Raw genomic sequence first — 26,755 nt, 5'->3', positions numbered from 1 at the left:
GCCCGCCACGAGGCCTGCGAGTGTGAGACAGTCAAACCAGAGAAGTCAGCGCTCTGCTCCACCGGCTTTTTATCACAATATGGCCGACGCTGCAGATTCGAGCCGAAACCGGTGCTACAGCAACTAACAGTCTATAATCTGTACTAGTCTGAAAGATGAACGTTGTAGTACCGTAGATGTAGCTTGCTTGCAGTTTTTGTGGAGCTAAAGCTGCAGATTTCTCTCATACTTGGGGCGTACGGGTGTAATATTATGACCGCTGACAGCTTGAGTAGCTCTTCATCACGGATACTGTTAGCAAATGGGATAATTGAGGCATGGTGAATTTTGCACTCAAACCTGATGTTTTAGGACAAAGAAAAAGTGCTGAAAAAGAAGGATTATAGTGACAGTTAAAGCTTTCAAACTGCGAAAGGAAGATGTACGTTTTGTAAGGATTTGACAAGAGTGTGCGACAAGATCCTGTAGGATATAGTATTGTGCACATTATCTCGTGAAATGTTCTTCCTTGTGCTTATATTTGGATTAAACACAACAACAAAAGGGTGTAAAAGCTGGTGAGTGGCACATTTTGAGAAGCTATAGTTCCAAAAAGCTGTGCTACAATGACAACAACCAAACAGCACTATACGGTATATTTCTTCAAAATCTTGTCTCTTGTGTCTCGTCCCGACCACAAACGTGTTCAAATCCTCGGTCCTCTGGGTTTACTTTAGACAAAATACTTAACATAGGAATATGAGAATACAGTTGTGTATCTTAGCTTGAATAGACAATAGGACAGAACTGAAACCTGTTTTGTTTTGCGTGTAATAATCCAACATAATGTGCTAATAAGATCCAACACAAGTTATTTAATGTTGGTTCTGTTAAATAAAAACAAAGTATCAACCTTATTAGCATTGTATTTCCTTTACTGTTTGGTCATTTAGGCACTTTACAAAAAATGTAATCAATCAATAACAAAATGAGCCCAGCAGCCAAATGTTTACTGTGCCTATACCATTTTTTTTGATTAATTAGTATCATTATTACTACAAAAATGACATAAAATGTACATATTATCAGCCAAATATGCCAATTAACTCAAAACTGCCAACCATCAACAACTACAATACTACTAACCGTCTATGCATGTATTTATTGTATGTATTTAGCTACTTTTCCTTCGTGGTCGGTTGTCAGATTTCAGAATTGCATCATCTTCTGTCCTATAGGCTTCACCTCATCATAATTACCTACGTCACTGCTTTTGCCGGTTCCATTTCCCACTAGGTCTTTGTTAAAGCCCCGCCTCTCTGCGTCCTCAGGTGGGCTGGCAGCTGAAGAACCTGGTAAACGCCCTCAGAGAAGACCCATGCGGCGTCATCCTCACGCTGAAGAAAAGGCCCCAGAACACGCTCAGCTCCACCCCCGCACTGCTCCGAAACGTGCGCTGGAAGCCCCTCGGCCTGCAGGTACGGCCCCTTTAAGTCGCCATGATGTCACTCTGCTACTGGATGTTATTTCATGTCTTTGATGTCCGTATATTTACACTTCAGTATCAGTTTCTGCAGTATTAGACTATGTTTTCTGGCTTTCAGAATGATGAGAGCATAGAATTGGAGTCATAATGATTGATGAATGTTTGAATGTTGCATAAAACAGAAAGAGATGGGTCAATAAACAATAATAACGCCATAAAAAGTGTAGACACTGAACGATTGTGGTACATTTTGTGTCTGGGTGATAAGATAATCGTCATTATACCACCAGAACGTGCAGAACAAAGTACTTTAATAGTTTTTAAACATGGCACTTGTTTATATGAAATTATAATTATTAATACTTTAAAGGCGGTATGGACGATTTTTCGGCGATTTGAGAACGCAGGCGGAAGTGTGCATGCGCATTCCCCCGTGCGGACTGATACAACACACACGTGCGTTTGTTTATTTCTTCACTTCTGCGTCAGCTCGAACTGTCTTTCTCCGTCTTCATTTTGCCCCATACACTGAGGGAACTATATTATGATAGATCCATGCGCTTAGGCACGCGGAAACGTGGGGACGAGCCTGACGCGGCTGCAGGTGAGCGGTAGGTGCGTTTTATGATTGATACGTGGCAGGACAAATGATTTATCCACGCCACGAGGAAATATGATAAAAAAATTTGCTGAAAAAAATCGTCCATACCACCTTTAAAGTCATTTATCTTGCAGTTAAATGACTTTAAAACTGATCTTATCCCTCTCGGAGTTCAGATGGGCAAGATTAAACTATAAGAAAAACACATTAGTATAAAAAAGATAAATAAATAAAGAGGTAAAATAAAATATTGGAGGACTTTAAAACAACACAAACTTCTGCAAAAAGCAATGAGTGACGCCCTTAACTAATTTGAGGTGATTTTGTTGTTTGGACCACTGATGTTGTCCGTTTCCCAGACTGAAATAAACAAACCTTTTTTATTTGTAGTTTTTTTATACAAACAGAGAATTCAAATGACCTTCTTTCACGTTGTCATTATGTGAGGCAAATAATGACTTTAATCCTTTTCGGAATAAGGCTGTAACATAACACAATGTGTAAAAAAGTGAAGTGCTGCGAATACACGGATGCAGTAATTGGGCAATCATTCGACTTTCAAAACTGAGAGCTGCACGGAAAAGATAGACGCAGCAGCCAAAATGAACACACGTTTGCAGAAATATTAAGAATATCCTTGTTGTTGCTATGTACAAACCCTTATTGTTGTGATGGAAGAGTTGGAGAGAGTTGTTCTTGGCAGGTTTTTTAACAGTGATTTAATTAAATAAGATGTCTTCACAAAATTGTATTAGTGGCAACTTCATCGATTGTAATATTGAGCTGAATCTTGGCTTAAGTGTGTTTAATTTGTGAGGTTGAAAGGTCAGTGTGGAACAGAATCCATCTCCCTCGCTGTGTACGAATCCCACACGGAGTCTCAGTCCAACACCAGAGTCACCGAGTTGAAATAGTGTTGATGGAGGAAGCTAAGGGAGGTGCTATTGTTCTTCTGCTCCACCTCTATTTACGCTTGAAATATAAGGAAATATAAGGAAAATCAACAAAGTAATATTTATTATCTTATTTATTATCATCTCTGAAGCGTCTTTAATGTGATGTATCCCAAATTGTGTTGTCACGATACTACAATGTCAAACTCGATTCTCGATTTGCATATTACTACAAAGATAGTTAAAAAATGGCTCTTTTTAGGTTTTAAATGGGGCGGCACAATCATCGCACTATTGTAATATTGGCTGACGCAGTTATCGATATCGCAACAACCAAAATATATCGCAATAGGTCCTCCTTTAGAGTATGTGTTTTAAATGGAAATAGAATAGTGTCCTAAATTAGACTTGATTTACCGATAATCTCTTTTTTGTGTTTGATTTTTCTTTTTTGTATTTCATAGATAAAGTATATATTTAGTCTAGTTTTGATACTAGTTTCAGCATCGATTGTAATCTGATTTCCGATACTTTTGACAACTCTAATCACAAAATTATGTATTTGAATTCAACTATTGCTATATTTTTTTAGTATCGCCATAACAAAAGGATAAAGTCAGTCAAAAAACAAATAAATAGTTCAATAGCTCAATTTTACTCAACGCTGGAAATTGAATAGTGTCCTAAATTAGACTAGACTAGTATTTCATAGATAAAGTATATATTTAGTCTAGTTTCGATACTAGTTTCAGCATCGATTTTAATCTGATTTCCGATACTTTTGACAACTCTAATCACAAAATTATGTATTTGAATTCAACTATTGCTATATTTTTTTCAGTATCGCCATAATAAAAGGATAAAGTCAGTCAAAAAACAAATAAATGTTCAATAGCGCAATTTTACTCAACGCTTTCGTGATCCAACTGCATCAAGTGGATTCACTGTTACCGCGGTGACTCGGTGGGCTTGTATGGAGGGCTGTGCCGGTGTCGTCTGCAACGGCGCCCACCACCACCCCTCACGCCACCTGCCTCACCCTCAGCGGGACGCCCCCCTCGCCCTCAGCGGGACGCCCCCCTCGCCCTCAGCGGGACGCCCCCCTCGCGCTCTCCAGGGTCCTTAACTGATGCAATGACACGCCGCTCTTTACGCATGGCTGTACCGCCCGTTCAACACGGGAGCAGGAAATTGAATTTTGACCTCCATTCTGCGGCGCCCTTTATTGACACGCTTCTGAAAGGCCCGTTCGCCGCTATGTAAATGCACTCGCCGGCGTCACGCTTTGTGTCTCCACGTGAACGACACACGGAGAGACGCCAAACATCATCGGCCTCTGCGACATCATGCACATTTATATAAGATACCTTTTTACGTGGCGGAAAACGATGGGCGGGATCAACATCGGACACGTTATGTGCGGTGATAAACTTCAACTTTTAGAGATAAACTGCTGCTATGTTGATATGGCATGAAAAAAAATAATAAAAAGGAATATAATTTTTTTACTTCTATTGATCAATCACAGCTTAAAGTGAATTGCATGTTTTATTTTTTGAAACAAATGATTTCAGAAACATAAATAAGACTTTAACACACGCTTGAATCACACAAAATTAGCGCTGGAATGATTAAATGGAGTAATTGTGACAAGTCGACTATTATAATATAATCTTAATTGTATTTAATGAGTAACTGAGTCCAGATGACTACAACTGAAGCTTTTTCTACAATGTATTTAATGATCATTGTCGTTAACAGTAATATTAATTAATGTTTGTCATGTGTTTACTATGAGGCTTTAATACATCAAAATGTGACCTTTTAATTGAAGGTCACAAGTGAATGTACTCCTTGTGGAAGCCTTCAGTCACCATGTTTGTTAAAAGAAATTCTAAAACGCTCATTGTGCAATAGAAATAATCATTTGACTTGTCGACTGATTGTAAAATAATTACTGACTTGTCGACTACTAAAATAATTGTTAGTTCCAGCCCTGCTCAAAATACAAACGAGTGGGTTGACGACAATGTTTTAAAGCTCTTAAACGTCTATTTTGCACAATATGTCTCCATTTCGCTGCCTTGAAACAACAACAAAACCGATACTAGTGCGAAAACAACTGACCAAAAAGAGTCGCACATCCCATTATGTCATTACAAAAGATATAAAGCAGTTTGCATAAAAGTATTCCAGTCATAATAACACATCTGTGGCAGAAATGTGATGTTTGTAGCAGGTTTTCCTCAATTAGACCTCACGTACAGCACATTCCTTCAGCGCGTCGATAACTGATCTTAGACCTTGACTTTTTTGTGAAAACGGAAACCTGGTTTGAAAGTGAACGCCGCTGTAATAAGGGAAATGTAATCCCCGTCTCGCATGAAATCCCATCCGCACCGGTCCAATAGTGTCAGCCGGAGATATAATAACACGACTTGAACTTTCTGGCACAGGAAGTGTAGCGCGGAGTAATGTGAGGTCAGCGCGGGTCCGTCTGAGGTCCGGCTTTATTCAACCTTTGGCCCCGGAGGCCGGCTCATCCTCCAAAGGACTAAATGTTTAATGTAAGCGGGAGCGGCGCGTCGGGGCGTGGTCACAGTCCCGTGTTTTTATCTAGAGACGAGCCCCAGACCGGGAAATATCACACAAGGTCAGCAAAGGGCAAACGGGATTAAAGCCACGGCTCTCAGACTTCGGCTTCATGTCCAGTCTTCAACGTGCGGTTTAACTGTAGACCTGGTTTAAGTGTAGACCTGGTTTAAGTGTAGAACTGGTTTAAGTGTAGACCTGGTTTAAGTGTAGACCTGGTTTAAGTGTAGACCTGGTTTAAGTGTAGACCTGGTTTAAGTGTAGTCCTGGTTTAAGTGTAGAACTGGTTTAAGTGTAGAACTGGTTTAAGTGTAGAACTGGTTTAAGTGTAGACCTGGTTTAAGTGTAGAACTGGTTTAAGTGTAGTCCTGGTTTAAGTGTAGACCTGGTTTAAGTGTAGACCTGGTTTAAGTGTAGACCTGGTTTAACTGTAGACCTGGTTTAAGTGTAGAACTGGTTTAAGTGTAGAACTGGTTTAAGTGTAGTCCTGGTTTAAGTGTAGTCCTGGTTTAAGTGTAGAACTGGTTTAAGTGTAGAACTGGTTTAAGTGTAGTCCTGGTTTAAGTGTAGTCCTGGTTTAAGTGTAGAACTGGTTTAAGTGTAGACCTGGTTTAAGTGTAGACCTGGTTTAAGTGTAGAACTGGTTTAAGTGTAGTCCTGGTTTAAGTGTAGTCCTGGTTTAAGTGTAGAACTGGTTTAAGTGTAGACCTGGTTTAAGTGTAGACCTGGTTTAAGTGTAGACCTGGTTTAAGTGTAGTCCTGGTTTAAGTGTAGTCCTGGTTTAAGTGTAGAACTGGTTTAAGTGTAGACCTGGTTTAAGTGTAGACCTGGTTTAAGTGTAGACCTGGTTTAAGTGTAGACCTGGTTTAAGTGTAGAACTGGTTTAAGTGTAGACCTGGTTTAAGTGTAGACCTGGTTTAAGTGTAGTCCTGGTTTAAGTGTAGACCTGGTTTAAGTGTAGTCCTGGTTTAAGTGTAGACCTGGTTTAAGTGTAGTCCTGGTTTAAGTGTAGACCTGGTTTAAGTGTAGACTTGGTTTAAGTGTAGACCTGGTTTAAGTGTAGTCCTGGTTTAAGTGTAGACCTGGTTTAAGTGTAGACCTGGTTTAAGTGTAGACCTGGTTTAAGTGTAGACCTGGTTTAAGTGTAGACCTGGTTTAAGTGTAGTCCTGGTTTAAGTGTAGAACTGGTTTAAGTGTAGACCTGGTTTAAGTGTAGAACTGGTTTAAGTGTAGACCTGGTTTAAGTGTAGTCCTGGTTTAAGTGTAGAACTGGTTTAAGTGTAGAACTGGTTTAAGTGTAGACCTGGTTTAAGTGTAGAACTGGTTTAAGTGTAGTCCTGGTTTAAGTGTAGAACTGGTTTAAGTGTAGACCTGGTTTAAGTGTAGTCCTGGTTTAAGTGTAGACCTGGTTTAAGTGTAGACCTGGTTTAAGTGTAGTCCTGGTTTAAGTGTAGTCCTGGTTTAAGTGTAGAACTGGTTTAAGTGTAGACCTGGTTTAAGTGTAGACCTGGTTTAAGTGTAGAACTGGTTTAAGTGTAGTCCTGGTTTAAGTGTAGACCTGGTTTAAGTGTAGAACTGGTTTAAGTGTAGTCCTGGTTTAAGTGTAGTCCTGGTTTAAGTGTAGACCTGGTTTAAGTGTAGAACTGGTTTAAGTGTAGTCCTGGTTTAAGTGTAGACCTGGTTTAAGTGTAGAACTGGTTTAAGTGTAGTCCTGGTTTAAGTGTAGACCTGGTTTAAGTGTAGAACTGGTTTAAGTGTAGTCCTGGTTTAAGTGTAGACCTGGTTTAAGTGTAGAACTGGTTTAAGTGTAGTCCTGGTTTAAGTGTAGACCTGGTTTAAGTGTAGAACTGGTTTAAGTGTAGACCTGGTTTAAGTGTAGACCTGGTTTAAGTGTAGACCTGGTTTAAGTGTAGTCCTGGTTTAAGTGTAGACCTGGTTTAAGTGTAGACCTGGTTTAAGTGTAGAACTGGTTTAAGTGTAGTCCTGGTTTAAGTGTAGTCCTGGTTTAAGTGTAGACCTGGTTTAAGTGTAGTCCTGGTTTAAGTGTAGACCTGGTTTAAGTGTAGACCTGGTTTAAGTGTAGAACTGGTTTAAGTGTAGACCTGGTTTAAGTGTAGACCTGGTTTAAGTGTAGAACTGGTTTAAGTGTAGACCTGGTTTAAGTGCAGTCCTGGTTTAAGTGTAGACCTGGTTTAAGTGTAGACCTGGTTTAAGTGTAGTCCTGATTTAAGTGTAGACCTGGTTTAAGTGTAGTCCTGGTTTAAGTGTAGACCTGGTTTAAGTGTAGACCTGGTTTAAGTGTAGAACTGGTTTAAGTGTAGACCTGGTTTAAGTGTAGACCTGGTTTAAGTGTAGACCTGGTTTAAGTGTAGACCTGGTTTAAGTGTAGAACTGGTTTAAGTGTAGACCTGGTTTAAGTGTAGTCCTGGTTTAAGTGTAGACCTGGTTTAAGTGCAGTCCTGGTTTAAGTGTAGACCTGGTTTAAGTGTAGACCTGGTTTAAGTGTAGAACTGGTTTAAGTGTAGACCTGGTTTAAGTGTAGTCCTGATTTAAGTGTAGACCTGGTTTAAGTATAGTCCTGGTTTAAGTGTAGACCTGGTTTAAGTGTAGACCTGGTTTAAGTGTAGTCCTGATTTAAGTGTAGACCTGGTTTAAGTGTAGTCCTGGTTTAAGTGTAGACCTGGTTTAAGTGTAGTCCTGGTTTAAGTGTAGACCTGGTTTAAGTGTAGAACTGGTTTAAGTGTAGACCTGGTTTAAGTGTAGTCCTGGTTTAAGTGTAGACCTGGTTTAAGTGCAGACCTGGTTTAAGTGTAGACCTGGTTTAAGTGTAGTCCTGGTTTAAGTGTAGTCCTGGTTTAAGTGTAGACCTGGTTTAAGTGCAGACCTGGTTTAAGTGTAGTCCTGGTTTAATTAAAAATATATATATATATAATAATAATAAACTATATAATTAATTTAAATAAATAAAAAATAAAAGGGTGTAGGGGCAAAACGAGTGGGGAAGGATAGGGGTACAGTTCAGAGTTCCAGAATGTTAACATACATTTGCACACATATACATACATACATATGTATACATATTGCTACACATATTCAGTAACATACTGTATACTTAGGCTTATTAGCGCCCCTGCAGCATGTACACCCATACAGCCATCAGCACGGATATACACATAGATGTAGATATATTCAAGTTCATCATTTACACTATATAAGTGGCAAATGGCCGGTTCTGACTTTTGAAGGCCGAACTTTGTCATTTTGTCCGACGCGGCAGAGGCAAAAGCAAATACGACACTGTTTGAGGGCGTTAAGAGGCAGAGGGTGAGGGCCTGTCTGTCTCGTCAGGCCCAGTGTTGCGCGGCTGCTATTTATAACCTCACATAGGCCTAATTCATTTCCATGGCCAGTGCTTTCATCTCTGCTCTCTGTGCGCTCGGCTGCCCGTGGTGTTTTTGTTTATGGTTCGACAGGACGATCCTCCCGCTGTCTTGATGTTAACGATTTGTATTTTGTCAGCACCTTTGTCTTTTGCCTTGTCTTTTGTTCTTGCAACCGGGAGATACAGGGAAATGCACTTGCTATTTTGTAGATATGCAAAATTAGAATATTGATTGCAAAGTCTCCATGAAAGATGATAAAACAATTTTTAAAAACGCTGCCAAAGAGTAATCACAAAAACAAGCTTGCAGTGTAATATTGGTGATGTTTCTGCACTTAATCGTGACAATCCGTTCCATAATATTTTCTGATTATCGCCATAATAATCATGAAAAGCAGCATTACCAAACATTTCTAAGATAAAAGAGGATTTTGTTTACTACCTCAGACAGCTTATTGTAAAATCAGACATTTGTGACTGTTTTTATCCACTTTTATCACTCGCAAACCTCCCCAAAAACAACCACGTTAATAACTGTATGAGTCTTTTCGCTGAGAGCTGATTGGCTGTCCAAGTGTGGTCCACCCAGCTTCACTTTCCCGTCTGAAGAAGCTGTTCTCAAGCTGCACGAGTGGCAAAAAGAAATCATGCAATTATTTGAACTGTCCGTCGGGTTTCATCGGTTACACCATTTTCTCTTCCCACTTCGGTTTTATTTTACCGTCATTTCAGTACTTTTCCAATTTGGCCACGGTCTCCGCCGACTCCTCTATATCCTCGATTCAACCAAGGGTGTGTAATAGATTGGATTTCTTACGTTTTAAAAGCAGATAGATTTAGTTATTATTAATATCGCTCAAGCTATCTATAATATTTATTCTTTACTATGTTAAAAATGTACATATTTTTAATAATTTGTATTCAAAATTGATCACTAAAACAGAGGAGGAAAAGTCACACAAAATGTAAAAGTACTGTACTCATGTAAACATTTTGGTATCTGCACATCTGTCATTTATACAGTGAATACTTTTATAAATGTGTGTAAAATACTTTCCCTTTTATTATTAAAGTACTTTTTTTATGGTTACTTCAAATGTCATACTTTTACTTTTAACAAAATTGAGTTTGACTTCGCCCAAAGTCATCGTGGTCAGAGAAATAGCTGAAAATGTTTGGCAAAATGCTAAATATGAATATGAATGTTTGAGAAGAGAACAAAACATGAACTTGCTAAACTTACCCAAGAATCAAACCCATTTCAGAACTGTTTCTTTATTTCTCGAGCTTTAAACGACTGCGAGGTTAACCGTGTTTGTACATAACAACACAACACATCTAATTGTTTGCTGAGGGCATTTTGCAGCTGAAATAATAATTGCAGCTTTTTGCGATTGACTCTCAAACAGCGATTTCAGTTTGATTGCTATTCATCTGCTGCTTTTGCCTTGAGAGAGAGAGAGAGTTTGCGTTCTTTTAACAAGCCGTCGTCGCCTTCCTTCCAGTTTCTGCCTCGTTAGATCCCCGCTCCAGTCACTCTGTGCGTCTATTGTTTCACTGTGCGTGGCTTGTGCGGCGCGTTGTGGGGATTGTGTCTTTCCCCGATGTGCCGTGAGGTAAAAGTGTGTGTGTGTGTGTGCGGTGAAGAGAAAGAGAAGAAAGCATTGTTTTAGATTCGTTCTCTCTCTCTCTCTCTCTCTCGGAAAAGACTGGGGCTCTTAATTATTCATGGCGACTACAGGCACTGAGCTCCACTGGCTCCGAAACTAGAACTTCTACTCAGCAAATACGCAGCTAATACAGCGGAGCCAAAATGTCCACTGAACAGACTGGAGCGCACGTCTCCGAGCGCGGCCGCGTGCAGCCGGCCCATCCGCGGGCTGTTCTGAAGAAGTCTGTTTTTTTATTCACCACAACATGAGGAACTATCTCACTCCAGATATAGAGACAAACGTGTCATCGACGGCTATGTATAGACGATAGACGGGGATGTTATTGTCAAACTTCTGATTCTTGGTGGTGGTCATACATATACTTCGTTTATTGGTGCCCCTTGTGGTTGATCGGCAATATATTTTTAAACAGCATTTGTATTCGTAAATATTACTTTAGGGCTCAAAAAATAAATGACAAAAAACTCAATTATGAGATGTTTCTTTGATTGTTTGATTTGACAGATTTGTTCATGTTTTGTCCTATTTTGTGTCATAGGGATAAGGGATAAGAATAGAGATTGAGAGATGTGGGGATACCGATTGTTTAGAAGAAAGAGAAACCGATGTCCGCTCCTTAAAGAATTAGACCCACAAACTACTACTTCTACTACTACAACAAACTAGAAAAGACGGCAGTGTAGTCATGTTTGTGCTCTTGCCTTTTTGTGCTAAAGTGTTCAAATGAAGCTTTATGTGTGTTCTTTACGCTGCTGTTTTGGCCCAAATATGAAGTCTAAATTCGTACATCTACAGTAGGGGGCGGTAATGTCACACATGGATACCAACCGCCATAAAACACCAAAGAAGAAGAAGAAGAAGAAGAGAATATCGGACTCTGCTGGTGATTTAAGGCCGACAGCTGATCCGCTAAAAAGTGCAAATATTGTCCCGATGCATCAGCCAATAATAAATCATTAAGTTAAGAAGTACGTAAGATTTCTGCCTCATTTTGTCTAAATTACACCAGACACAATCATGTTTCAGTTCAGACTTAGGTTTAGATCTGCTGTATTTGGAAAGGCAACTGTTTTCTCAGGTGTGAAAAGTTTAAAAGCCGCCGTTTCAAAAGATTTACGCTTTGTATTGTCCGACAGTGACACAGTTTTTGCAGCCGCATCCAGACCAACGCCACAGACGCATCATAAAGCAAAGCAAAATACTGTCAATGTGTCCTCGGGCAAGACACTTCACCCCCATCGTCGAATGCAGTACAGGAGGCAAATGCAGGGATGCCATTGGTGGGCAGCCGTGGCTTTTATACAGTATGTGGCAAAATGCAATACAAAAACGTTAAACCACACGATACACAGTCAAAAGTTATAAGTAAGTGTTATTGCTAAAGAATAAACGTCGGATGCCCTGGAGGCGCGTCCACATAGACTTTGAATAAAACTCAACGCTGCGGTGTGAACTCACCTTTACACTGCTCCTGACCGTTCTAAAACTACTCAGAAAAGTCCAAATTTAGTCATTTTTATGTGATTTATGTATGTATTTATTTATTCATTGATATTTGTTCAAATGAGAAGCAATTTATCTGAGTTTTGGTATTTTTTACATCCTTAAATTGAGGTGTAATCTGCATTCAGAACCCATAACGCAAAGCATATCTTAAAGTTTAATTAGGGAACACTTCATTCTCTTCCAGTTCTGTTAATTGTGCGAAAGTTGCGTCTGTTTTGTTTCCTTTTGCGCCGCGGAGGGGAGAGGAAAGTAGGTCACTGCTCTTAGTGAACCTGACTTTGTACAAATCGGAGAACACGCCACAGACGACGTTTCGCTCAAAGCCTGGATCAGGAATTCAGATGTGGATTATGAACCGATCCACAAAGGAAACAATTTATCTCCGCAAATGATCACGAGACCGGTGCCAAATCTCATCCACGAAAAATCTCACATTTCATCCAAAAACATGGAAATCCATCTGCTTGTGTCTGGAAGACTGCATTAGCCCGACAGTGAAAGCGAAACTCACAAAGGGTGGAAAATAATGGTGTCGATTATTTTATAAAAGGAAACGTGCTCGGTGTTTTCACGATGTTTGTATGTTTTATATGTGTTGGGAGGGCAGCACCTTTTTATTTATTTTATTTTGTTTATTTTTATTCCCTTGAATTTAGTGTGTTTGTTTGATTTAATTTTCTATTTGATTTTGTTTTCATATCTTATTTTATTACTTTTATCCTATGTAGTCTTTTACCTTGCTGTGAAGCACTTTGGAACCCTCTGGTTGTGTAAATCGTGCTATACAAATAAAGTGGATTGGATTGGATTGGAACGATAACAAACATTTTTTGTTCAGTATTCATTTTCTACCAGAATGATCCGCTTTTGGCTCAGATTGTGTCAGTTTCAATCGTTTATCAATCTATTTTCTGAAGCAATATATCACACTTCAAACGTTGTTATCATCACAGGTCGAGCTGCTATGACGGTAGATGTGATTCTGATGTTGTTTTGTGAGATTTTAGATTTGATTTTATGTTTTTAATCACACCTGACATTGACTATGGAATGTCGTGAGGACAATTACATCGTTTCTGTCCATGAGCTTCATTTGTGGAACATTTTGCACATTTAGAAACACTGAGCACGGGTTAAATCCATAACATTCACGGCCGCTCAAAGGCATTCCATGTACAGTGGGAAAACCCTACAGTTTCTTCAAATATTAAACCTCAATAATGAACATTTTCTGGTTGATTCCACTTTATTTCAAAGGATTACACAAGACTTCTGACATAATTATTTTAATGGTCAATTACATGATGGGAAAGTGCGGCAGTTCATTGCATAAAAACATGAGCATTTCCCATGCATTAAAATCATGAATCTGGGTCAGCGGAGACCGTCCAGCTCTTTATGTTAATGCTCTTTTTGCTTCCAAGTCGCTCATACATTTATGCAGCTTAATATGCAGAGGTCCCGTAGACAAGGCCTCGTGTTTCTGCAGAACAGAGCGGGACTAATACTGAGGTCAGCCAGCACTTTATGACCACGGACAGTTTAAGGGGTTTATCTTTTCACCAGAGTTAGATTAAAGAAGCCTCTTCACAACGCCAACATTTCAAACTTGATGATGATACGAAAGAAAAGGTTCAATGCTCAAAGTTATTTTCAACACAAAATATTAACGTATTTTCCGGACCATAAGTTGCACCTTTTTCCATAGTTTTGGCCGGGGTGCGACCTATACTTATATTTATATTTAATATACATATACTTATACTCCAGTGCAACTTATATATGTTTTTTTCTTCTCTATTTTGCATTTTTTGGCTGGTGCGACTTATACTCCAGTGCGACTTATAGTCCAGTGCGACTTATACTCCAGTGCGACTTATAGGCCGGAAAATACGGTAATAGATTTTGACTGGACGTTCCACCACATGCCTGTCTCCATGGAGATGTTATTGTTTTTTTTTTTTAACCTGGAATGTTCAGAAATATGGTATTAAACTCGGGTTTGATCTGTGGAGAGGCGAGCCCGTTCACAATAGAATACATGTTTTGCATGTTTTTTGAGCAATAAAAAGATCAAATTATTTCGTGAGGGACCAGATGAAGGCCTATACTATGGAACATGGCAGACTCCCCTAGCTGAAAAGTGACATAGTGCACCTTTAATGTTACACTATGATCTTATACTGGTTCAGATAAAGATAAATATATTTCTAAAACTATCCGGGAAAGGCCCAACATTGTCCTTTTTTATTTTATTGAATTGTATTTCACTTTTTCAGTATTGACATTAGTTGTTATACCAGTTGATAGTTTTGTTGTTAGTTGTATCATTGATTAGTATCAGGGTATCAGTATCAGTATCATTTTGGACATCTTGAAGTGGTCAGTATCTATCGAATCGTTGCTAAAACTGGACGTGATGATGTGAAGACGAGAGGGAGGGTTTTTCTGAGCACCAGAGGCATCATTTTCTTATTCATTATATTATTGGACAGCAGTTGACAGACCGTATCCATTCACGATGATGATGATGATGATGATGGCGCTGCAGACGGATGCCCCGGCGCTCAGATGCTCTTTGTTCTGTCTGCTCTCGTGTGTCAGCGTGCTCTTAACATTTATGACCAACAGTAAATCTAGTTTCATTCTATTTATACATTATTAGTTTTATGCATGCTTTATTTTATATATTTTGCCATTATTATTACTATTCATTCTTGTACGTTGCACCTTCACGCCGAAACAATTTCATAGTTTGTGAATTCTGATTCTGATTCGAATTTAAAACTTGAATATTATATAATTTGAACGAGGGAAAAGTCCTCAAACGTTGCATACAACCGAAACCCATGAAGTGAACGATAGATTAGAGCGCCGGGGCACATGTTTGGCCTCTCTGAAGTGGACGCAGCGGGGGGCAAATGGCTTAAGTGCTGTTTTAACTCTCCGAAAATGCACCCGCTGATCTGGACGTGTTATTTATTTCCACTTCTACACCCCTTTTCCAGGCCAGCGGCGGCGGTGGCGGCGTTGCGCGGGCTGTAATGACTAAATTACTGTTTTGCTCTCAGCTCCAATCAACACGCTGCTCAAGCTCTCCCTTTATCGCAGTGGCTCGTTTCTGTTTCCTTTTCGGGCGTCGCGCTGTAGAGATCGGGATTGTGTCGTCACATCTCAGACAGGTTTCAGTTAAAACAGTTTAAGATGCTAAATAGCGCTGAACTTAGCATTAATTCAACAGCATTCTGACAGAGGCAATGTTTACTTTTTAATATCGTTTTTGCTACTGTATCTCTGTGAGCGTTTGCCACGTCTGACCATCAACACAAAGTATTCCACGTTCTATCTTGACCTCTGTAACGCTGTTATTTAAATTAGTAATAAGTAAAACTAGCACTATTTATTGTGCTTTTGTTTTTAAGTAGAATGCAAGTTGTCAGATTTAGCTTTAGACAATAATGCATGACAGAAAACGTACATTCTTTAAAAATCAAATGCTTGTTTTTCAGTTATATTTCATTAATCTGAACCAGTACATAAACACATTACACACAAATAAATACGATTGTTAAAGACATTGTAAATACAGTACATCTAATAAGTTTAGAAGACAACAAAGCTGTTATTTTTGACCAAAAAGATAAATTTTATGCTCTAATTTTGCTTTAATTTGAGAACTGCACACAGTATTACTCTTACTCTCTCTGTTGCTGCCTTTGTAGTTCTGTCCTATTTTCTTTTTTGCTCGCTCCTTGGCCCCTCCCCAACTTCCCCCCCATCTCCTCGACTCGTCTTCATTATTTATCATGAGGCCGTCTCGCTGTAAGCTCTGCGCACGCGGGGAACGCCGGAGAACGGGTTCAGAGCGGCCGCGGTGAAGGGGGCGGGGAAAGAGGGAGCCCAAAGTGGTTCAAGTCGAAATGAACGGCTAAAAACGGCACCGCTGAAGTATTTTTGATCCGTTTCGAGGTAATTGAGCTGCAGCAGAATGTGGAGCTGGGAGACGGACGGAAAAAATATAATCAATTGTTGATTTGAGCAAAGGAATATAATGTGATATTTCTGCACTTTTATTTGGATAAATTTATCGTTTTTTGGGCCATATTTTAATACTTGCGGACATGTTTCGGCTCATTTCTGATGGATTGTCGTAAACTTGTCTGAATATAATAATTGAAATGGTCCAAAATAGTATCCAGATGTAATTGTTTGTCATTATTAACCACCCCCTTGCAGACTGTATCATGAACACTACGTATAATCACTGTTAAGCTATTGTAATTCTGTTAAAGACACTTACCGTGCCATTATATATACACAAAAGAAAGAAAAACAGTTATTAACCTGTCCAAGAGTGGTGAAAGGAGAAGGTTGTAGATGTCTGCTCAAATTAAACTTGTACTATGGAAAGGTTTATTTAAAAAGTGACTTATAACACACCGTTCATGTCAAAGATACAAATGACAGGTGTTCACGATGTTAAATGATCCACTGAAATAGTTATTTGTTCTGTAATGAGCCACGATTCAGATAACGTCCACATAAATGATCACATATTTTCTTTCTGTCTTTGAATATAAATCACTTTTAGTCTTTAATTATAAGAGTCTTTCTTTTTTTTTTTTTTTAAACAAAGCAATTAACATAATACAGTTGCAAAAACTAAAACATACAAAATGACAACAACAAAACAACAACAAACAAACAAACAATAAATTAAAAAACAAATAAACAAATAAAGTAACATTGATACATAAAAATAAAATAAAATAAACCGGAAACAACACCATTATTTATTTATTTATTTCTATTTCTTTTTTATTTTATTTATTTATGATACCAATATAAGACTTTTAGTGATTTTTAAACTTTTTCTTAATCCAAGCAACTTAATTTGATACAAGAACCAGGTGTAATTATACTTTAAAGTTACCATATGGCTCTCTTCTAGCTTATGTGCTTTAACATGTTTTCTTTTTCCCGTGTATTTACTCGTTCCTCGTCTAAGTGACATTGTCCACACGTTCTTTAATCATGTGACATTTTACATTTCAGTTCCTTAGACTGAATGACCCCCGATGACCCAAACTGTGGCTTTAACTAAGTGACTTCCACTATTTCCACTGTGTCTCTTTCTCTCCCTATCTCGTACACTGTGCACATTTAGGGCGAGCGAGGGAGGGGGTTGCCATGGGAACAGACATGGCGAACCGCACGAGCGAAGAACAAAAAGAAAATTAGACCTAAACGACAAGAGAGTGAAGCGTTTGGAGCACGAGAGAAGAGGAAAGCCTTGTTTGTATTGTACGAAAGACGCGACTGACGATTCTTATAGTCATTTAAAATAGAATCATTTGTAGTTTTGCTAGTTTAAGCAGTTTAAGCAGTGGTTCCCAAATTGTGGCAAGCAGAACATTTGTGGTATCCAGATGTCTTCTTCGCTTTGATCACAAGAGAGATATAAATCATGTTGAGATCTATATTAGTCCCTTTTTCATCCTAATTTAGTTCATTCTTGTATTAGTTTTGATTCTTTCCCATATCGTAGTTTTCTTGAACCAACCTCTTACTTTATGTCATAGTTTACACCTGGAATAGTCCTGATTTAGCCTCAGTTTAGCCCATTATCCATCAATCAAATGTATTTACAGCACATTTGAAAACAAAAAACAATAATACAACTACAAATAATCAATAAAGTAAACCTATAAAACACAAAATACCATTAAAAGTTTCAATAAAACCCATCGTATCTGCTCAATGTGTTAAAAAACATGCGTGGAAGATGAGAGATGATGCTTTTCGGCTGTGTTTCGTCGGCAAATTCAACTTTAACCGGATTGGAAAGTGAATAAAATGTCTGCTGAAATGATTTCTTTGTACCTCACATTGTTGGCCCCAAATCAGAAAGATGTATCTGTGAAAAGATGGCTCTCACCTCGGTAGAAAATACTGTCCTTCTTTCAGGATTTCTTGTTCAAACAAACGACACGCGCAGCTTCACAAATAATTGCTTTTCTTCCTCCCCAATGTGGTCTTATTTGTTTTTGCAGTGAGGAAGTGAGATATCATCCATTTTATTTTATGTGCCCAATTATCCCGTTGCAGGGCGGTGTCTTGAGTTTTGTTTCATTTTGGCTGTAAAAGAAGAAGAAACTGGTTAGTTAACAGGATTTTGTGGGTGATTTTGACAAACGGACAGATGGAGGGGAATGTGGGAGAGATCGGTCTGTTTAGTCCAAATTGTTCATCAGAAATGCAGGCAGAGCAAAGGAGTGGGCCATTGTTTTCAAATCTGTTTGGTCAAATGTCTGAATTTTTGAAATGGCTGTCCATCTGTGAAAACTACAAATATAAAGTCCCCTGCATGATTCCATGGAAATAGACTGATAAAACCATACTTTCTGAACACCCTCCATGCAGATAGATATGTTTTATGCACTAATGGAACAACAAAGTCAGGTTTGTGGAAATACAAGCCCACTCACAGTATCAGTGTTTAAAAAAAATAAAAATGTTTCAATAATATCATCCGAAATGAAAAAAAAAAACAGATTCTATTGTTTTAGTAAATTTTTAGGCTAAAACATTCCTTACTGTGACTTCAAGTTGCCCCTAAAGAGACTTTCTGGTGAAATTGTGAACTGAAACACCTTCTTTGCTTTTAGCGCTCGGGATCGATGGTCAAACTTTATATTATTGGTCAGTTGTGGCAGTCGTCCATAGAGATACACTAGCAAAAACTGTATAAATATAAATGTTCATTGGTCAATAAGCTTTTAGGGCAATAGGCTATAGAGAGAATCACTTCATCAAAAATACAATTTGTGCAATTGAAATAGTAAAAGTCCCACCACGTGACTGAAAAGGACAATACGAACAAAAACACTTTATTTGTCTGACATAAATGCTGGTTAGGAACATTAGGACAACTCTTCTGATGGTGCTTTCTCAACTGGTTCTTTTGTACTCAGCCTCAGTGTTCTTTATTGAGTGTGTGAGCGTGAGTGTCAGTTACATGTGCAGGCGAGGTCAGGTGATGGTGGCGATAAAGTTTGATTTATGGATAGATTTTCTTCCTTTGTGGATCACAGTTCTGGCTCAGAAAAGGGGTCTTTTCAAGTAAAATCTATATTGAAAATATATTTATTCTGTCCTCCCACAGCCCATCCCCACAAGCCCCACGAGCACCTCCCCAACCCCCGGCGGGACACTGGGGATGTCCAAAATGGACGGCCCGAACATGCAGGACGTGTACATCTTGTCCCCTGTGTCTGGCCTGTACGGCACCAGGTCAGCGCGCTCCCTTTGCTCTCACAGATGCTGATGATGAGTATTACATTGGTCTGATGGCACTAATCTTCACCTTTACACTCCAGGGAGGAGCTGGGCCTCATGTCCTGCGACGACATCAGCCGCTACAGCTCCCAGCCCAGCTCCAAAGGCTCCGAGGCGGTGAGCTACTACCTGGACCAGGAGAGCGGACAGTACTTCTCTCTGCTGGAGGGAGAGGGACCCCCGGGACCCGATTATGACCGAGGGCGAAATACCGGGGTCCGTAGAAGAGACAAGACTCCCACTCACGGTAAAAATAGTCTCTCTTAGTTTAACGGGCATGCTTTCCTCCGACATCTGTTTATTTGGTAATACTTAACCATAACTACACATAATGAGTACATTAAAAGGCATGGCACATTTTGTCACATCCCTGTTGACATTGTGTGTTTTCAGTGTCTTTACTTTAACAGATGACACGGACACTGTTGACACTGTGGACAATTAAGCAAAGTTAATCACATTCAAGAAAAAAAAAAAAAAATGTACGTTAAATATTCCCATTATATTCAAATTTGGCAAATACTATCGGAACAAAACATAAACTAAACCAACAATTATGGTATTTGGCCTTTCTCAAACTCTTTTTACGCCTCAACTTAACAGACACAGTGTTTTTCTAACCACGTGTGTCACGCTGAAGCTTTATTACTGTGTGGTTACCATTCTCCGTGCGTTTTACATACACGCCCTTTGTGTTGATCACCTCATGCTGCTGCTTCATGTCTTAACTGCAAAACACTGATCCCGTGACACTAAATCGTTGTCCAATCACAATATGCGTCCTTCACTGTCACAACACACACTTCCTCCGGGACGTTCGGACGCTCATTGCACCAAAATGCTTGTATTAAATTAGAAATGTGTAAGAATAAGGCTGTGCAATTACTAAATCTTTAATCATATAGAAAATGTAATCGTTTCAAATCGTCAACAATCAGCTTTGATCAAAGTTTACACTTCAAAGGAACACATTTAACCATTTTGTTTTTATTTTTTGTTAAATGTCTTGTTTATGTTGATTAAATTAATATTGAAATCCATTTTTATCAGTTTTTATTCAAAGTAGTTCAAGGGGAAAAAAATATATAATTATTTCAAGTCCGTAAGTTCACAGTTTGTTTGTTTTTTCATCCAAATATTGTGAATATTTTGAAGTAGAAGTTATGTTGAGAATTATGTTTTGAAGTGTTCTTAAAAGTCCTACAGCTCAGAGACGGGAGCCAAACTTTCAACTTCATAAAGGTTTATTGAAGAAGATTCCCGCGGCGACTGAATGGTTAGATTTTTCCACTTTAAAAATAGATTTGCCAAAAACCAATGACGGAGGACTCAGTTGCCCCACATTCCTAAAATATTTAAAGATGTTCTATTTTTGGGGGCCTCTGACATCACAGCAGTGTGTTCCTCTTCTGACGGGAATGCAACGTGCCTCAGCCGCTTTCCAATCCCAAAAGTTTAATTGTGAAGATTGTAAAGTTTGTTGCTAACTTATGTTTTGTCATAGCATTTCTCTAAATTACTGCAGTACAAATACAATATACACAATTAAGAAATGATCAGACAATTTTGCCAATACCGGTAAAAATAGTCTTAACTATGATATAAATTATGACATAAATTACCTGTTTCTATCACCACTTTACTGAGCTTAACGTTTAACATTTTAATAATCAGATAACCCAATAATTCCCTGAGTTTTGGTGTGTTTTTACCTGCAAAAGAGAAATCTGATGATCAAAAACCCCTAGTGACACGGGTCAGAATAAAAAAAAATAGTTTACTGGCATTGGAAGCTGTAAAATTCCCAAACAAGACATTTGCTTCGACAATGAAATGCAGCATAAAACAATGAATATGTATAATTAAATATTGAAATGAGTTATTGTCTCAGTTAATTAGTGGATTTTAACAACTGGAACTGTCGTGTTTTGAAGCCAAAGCACCATGAGTTTCAAAATAAATCTTTCATTTTAGTCTGTTTTTTCCTTTTCTTTTTTAAATTGGTTTCCATGTCAACCAGAAAGAAATCAGAGTACGCAAATGTAACTGCGTGACGTTGTAATAACATGATAACCCCAGAAATCATCAGTTTTTTCCTTGTGCATTTAAACATAGCCTCAAATCATCCAAACTCATTATATTTTCATTAGTATTTCGTTATAGACTAAAATGTATTCTTCATTTAGCCAGGACAGTGCCACTTCAGGGGATGTTTTTAAAGTTCAGGGCATAAACTTGACACTCAAATGGAACCTCCACGCACGCGCCCCCGTCCGGGAATCGAACCCGTAACCCTCCCGCTGCGAGGCTCGACCGCCAACACGCCTACCTCACACTCTAACTGTCTCCATGCGCTGTGTGCCCAGTCCCAGTCCGGTGTCTCCCGTCCCCCTGACCCACAAACACACCAATGTCCTCTTGTCCCAGTGTCTCACCACGACTCTCCCGCAAGTCCCTCCCACCCCCGGCGTCTCTAAATGCTGATTGGTCGTTCCAGGTGACCACAGACCCGTTTCCATGCCTCCCGAATATAACTGGATGGCCGAGCCCAAGGAACCCAGCATGGGCAAGAGAGGGAGCAGAGGTACACGTGCACACACTTCAACACCGACCCCCCCCGAAAAACGAATCGGTCCAAACGTACACGATCAGCTTTGCTCCATCCTCCACACATGTCATCCGCGGTTCTTCGTGGCGCTTCGGTTGTCAGGGGATACATATCGGCCGGCGATGTGTCCGACAGAGCGGCAAATCGACATGAATGTAGCCAAATGCGTTCGTACGGCTGCTCTGGGAAGGTGGGTTTTGCTATGTAGCTATTTTGCCTCAAAAATGTGTGTTAAATGACTATAATCGACTTGATATCGATGGAATGTAACGTGTTGTAATTGTGATGACGTGTGTACTTTTACTTCTGTCGTTGTGTATTCACCTGCCCAGGGACTGCAGATTGAAAGTAGCAGTGGCTGAATCTGGTGCAGATCATCTTTTCTCTTGAAGATGAATGATTTTGAAGACTAAACTAAACTAAACTCAATTTTTTTTTTCTTTTAATTATTTATCATGTCTATATTTTTCTTTGCATTTGTGAGGACATGTTTTGTTTTTTTATTTTCTAGTACAATGCAGCATTTATTCCAATGATTAAACTTTTTTATTTCTGATTTTTATTCTAAGCAGCACATTTTTTTTTTTTTAAATGGTATTTCATTTTCAGAGTTTAACGGGAACATCCTGCCCTAGGTTCAATGTGTCGGTGGCATTAAGTAGTTCCAATAGTATCGTTTATTGTAATAATTTCTGCAGCAATACATCACCGTTTAAAATGTGTTATCCTGGTAAATTGAGTAAAATGCAGAATCATGAGTTAATCTTATTTTAGAATTGGCGTTTGACTAGTTCAAATTTCAGTTTAATTCATCAAACATATATGATTTGAATAGATTAAACTTTCATACCCCAATGGCACTTTTATGTTCTTATTTAAAGCTCTACATCCTCAAAACAGTCAGTAATATCATAAACACTCACATCCTATAAGATGAGGGCATGGATCTAATCTAAAACAATTCAAACATTTCAATTACATTAAATTAATTTCAATTCAATTTCAATTCAAATTCAAATTCAAATTCAATTCATTCAATTCATTCAATTCAATTTAAATTAATTTCAATTCAATTCAAACAAATTCAAACAAGTCCAAAAGAATCTGCAGTTTAAAATCTCCCATTAAATTGTCAATATTATTGATTTATAAAATTACCATTGCTCTAAAATCTGATCAATTTGGTTCCTTTTTGGGTCCATTTTTCTTCAACATATACACTTACTTTTGTGGTGAAAGCATCGTTATTATCCTTCTCTCCGTGACAGAAACACTGCTCGCCATCCACAGTGTAGAAGGTTAGATTTGACAGAAGGGACGGGCACTTTTCACCTCGGTATATTCTTTTGCAGCAAATCAACGGCGATGTGTGGAAATGGCATTTATACAGCGGCTGGAGACACATTGTTTTCTTTTTTTCCTGTGACTAATTCTAACCTGTTCAACCGTTTTAAACCTACTCTCCATCTGTATTCAGGCGAGGACGCTCCACTCTGCCGTCACAAAGTCTATGAATAACATTAAACCACTGTCTGTCTCGCTCACCTCGCCGTGCTCTTTTTCTCACCGTTTTACATTAAAGAATATGGATGGCGAGCACATTAGGCGAGAAGATTTTCCCCTTTTCAAGTCAACTTTAAGCGCGTGTTGGTGTTTGAGAGTTTCCGATTTGGCACAAGCGCTGAAAACAGATAAGCTCTAAATCTCAGATGCTACAGATCTAAAGCCATCTATCCGTTTGGATTTGGTGTGTAACACTCAGCTGTTTTAGTGGGTGGAAATGGTTGTTTGTTAGCTCTGGTTCATGTGGAATTCTTGACTATTTTCATGAGATAGGCCAAATGAAAAGTAAAGTTGTTTTGATGTTGAGCGGTTAAGGTATTCTTTATCATTTAACGTCACTCACTATATGAACAGATTTGTGTTTTTTGCTAGTGTTTTGTGGCAGTGTTTCCATAGAGGAGACTATGTTGGTCCCCCATGGTCTAAAAGTAAGCTAAAAATCATACTTAATACGTGTTGTGTGGTCATAAACATGTAGAAGTACCTATGATTAATGTATAATCTGTGCTTTTTATCAGACAATAACATTTATACTCCAAAAATGAATAGCAAATTTTCTCGAATATGTGAAAAACACAAATAGTTTTATTGTTAATCATTGTACGTCGTAACTATGTTTTATTTGCTCACCTGAAAAATACATTCTCAAGGTAGAAAACAGTTTTACCCTTGAACTTAACCATATAACAACCTGGCTGATTGTGTAAGAATATATTTGTATGTCTTGACCCAGGTTTTGAACAATCCCAATCACTATGAATATTTGTATTTGTTTATTCTATTGTATCTACGAAAATGTCTGTTCCTCAACTTGTTTATTCTTTACATGTATTTGTGCTTATTCTTCCTAAACTCGTCCTATCCCTCCTTCCTGTCCCGTAGATTCGGACAACTCGCTGCTCCGATACCTCAGCGATGACAAAATCCTGGTGATCGAGGAGGAGCCCGAGGGCCCGGGGCGCGAGAGCAGACGAGACTCCACCAGACGCTCCAGACGCAAGAGCAGGAACCCAAGCAGCCCCAGCTTCCCCCTCAGCCCCTCCCTGCTCTCCTCCACCCTGCGCCTGGACCAGCCCCTGGACGCCCTGTCGGTGAGCAGTACGAGTAGTAATAGTAGTAGTAGTAGTAATAGCAGTAGCAGTAGTAGTAGCAGTAGCAGTTCTCCTCCACCCTGCTACTTGACGCTGTAAGTATAGTATTGCTGTGTGTAGTAGTAAGAGTAGTTGTAGTAGCAGTAGTAGTGGTAGAAGTAGTCTCTTGTAAACGAGCGAGTAGACTATTATACAGTTTATGTCCTTAATCTATAAATATATTTTCCCAGGAGCCATTGCTTCTTAAAGGCGGCGTACGTAATGTTTGTGTCTTTAAAAACAGAACTAGTTTGCAGTTGTGCAAAAATGTTTGAACTTGAGGTTTGCTGTCACAAAGCTAACAGCTACTAGCATGTTAAAAGCAATTTGAATTCAATTTATTTTTGTAATGCCCAAAATCACAGCAGCAGTTGTCTCGAAGGGAGACAGTGAAAAACAGATTAAACAATGTTCACAGGAAATTAGCAAACGTCCCAACAGGCCCTTGGACCCTCCTTCTCAGCAAGGAAAAACTACAAAACCTGTGGGAGAAAGTAGAAACCTAAACCACACGGACGCGCTTCAATTTGCGGATAAACTGTGGAGCAAGAACCACTCAGGAGGAGAGAGGATGGTTCATCTAACAAGACAGTTCATCTAGGCAGATGAAGAGCCGTTTATCTAGAGTAGAGAGCGTTCCTCCAGGAGCATCTGGATCTACAGGTCAGCATAGATAGTGTCTGAAACTGTAGGAGAAAAACATGTGAACAGCAATGAACAGACACAGGTGAATTCAAATGTTAAATATTGTTAATAGAGAAAGTAGTCAGAAGCGGAAGATGGTGCTCAAGCTGCCATACTTCCCCAGCATAGTTGCTCCTAGGGCAGCGTAACTGAAACTGTTGGTTTATATTTCTGTTCCTAACTAGTCTGACCATAAGCCATTTCAAAGAGGAACGTTTTAAGTCTGTTCTTAAATGAAGAGACTGTGCCGGCCTCTTTAACATGGACATGATTCCATAACACAGCAGCTTGGGAGCTAAACGCTCTACCTCCTACTGTGCTTTTAGAGACTCTTGGGACCACCAGAAGGCCAGCATTTTGAGAGTGAAGAGCTCTGTTTGGATGATATGGTACTATAGCATCTTTGAGGCAGGATGGGGCCATGTCATTTATGGCTTTGTAGGTCAGGAGGAGGAGTTTGAATTTGATTCTAAACTCGACAGGAGCCAGTGAAGAGACTCCAGCACCGGCGTAATGTGCTCTCTTCTTTTAGTTCCTGTTAATAATCTTGCTGCTGCGTTTGAACCAGTTGAAAGCTTTTTATGGAGCTTTTAGGACGAGCGGGGAGTTACAGTAGTCTAATCTAGACTTTACGAATGCATGGATAAGTGTTTCAGCATCACATTTAGGCAAGATTTGTCTGATTTCAGCTACAGTATATCACACAGATGAAAGTAGAATGTGTTACAGGCTTGATTTATATGAGCTTCGAACAAGAGCTCTTAATCACTTTAAAGGCACTTTACCTGATTATTACTGTTAAACGAGAAAACAGAGCTAGTTAATTTAAAACTCTTTACAGCTCCACATGCATCGCTCACTTACCAAATGCATTCCCAGCATCCTAAATATTCACCATGATGAGTTTATAAGCACTTTTCACACATTTCTGAGCCCAGAGCGAGTAAAGCTAACAATCATTAGCATGCTAAAAACGTTATATTTCGATGCAGAGAAAGCGCTGTGGTGTCATTTTCACCAGAACAGATGCTTTTACTATAGATCTGTCCTGGGGCAAAACAGAGCTTACTTTATTTAAAGCAAAAAATTGGGTTCTGTTTTTCAGCTTTCAAAGACATAAAAATCAGATCCAGCACCTTTAAGGTCTAGGTACAGGAGAGAGGCCTACTGTGGCTCAGTGGTTAGCATTCTTGTCCCGCAGCGTAAAGGTCAGAGGTTCCATGTCCTTATGTGTGGTGTTTGCATGTTCTCCCCATGTCGGGTTTCTCCTGCGCAATTCCTCCCATCGACCTAAAATACACACAATCTGATCTTCCACAT

The 26,755-nt window shown here is 39.1% G+C and overlaps 1 protein-coding gene across 3 annotated transcripts in view; it reads left to right on the top strand.

Annotated features, from left to right (window-relative positions):
* The window catches only part of LOC140354684 (connector enhancer of kinase suppressor of ras 2), a 116,006-nt gene that overhangs the window by 64,327 nt on the left and 24,924 nt on the right, over window positions 1-26,755 (top strand). For 2 of the 3 annotated variants that reach the window (XM_072439865.1, XM_072439867.1), the window contains exons 9-13: window positions 1,311-1,457; window positions 19,278-19,405; window positions 19,492-19,697; window positions 21,948-22,034; window positions 24,504-24,712. In XM_072439865.1, coding sequence (XP_072295966.1) covers window positions 1,311-1,457; window positions 19,278-19,405; window positions 19,492-19,697; window positions 21,948-22,034; window positions 24,504-24,712 — 777 coding nt within the window. The remainder of the gene's footprint in view (window positions 1-1,310; window positions 1,458-19,277; window positions 19,406-19,491; window positions 19,698-21,947; window positions 22,035-24,503; window positions 24,713-26,755) is intronic. The other variant, XM_072439866.1, reaches the window with a different exon arrangement.

This window comes from Eucyclogobius newberryi, unplaced genomic scaffold (genome assembly GCF_026437365.1).
Source record: "Eucyclogobius newberryi isolate DKJ021-1_F unplaced genomic scaffold, fEucNew1.0.hap1 SCAF_11, whole genome shotgun sequence".
Lineage (NCBI taxonomy): Eukaryota > Metazoa > Chordata > Actinopteri > Gobiiformes > Gobiidae > Eucyclogobius > Eucyclogobius newberryi.
Note: the sequence above shows the minus strand (reverse complement) of the source record. Positions and strands in the feature narration are given on the sequence as shown.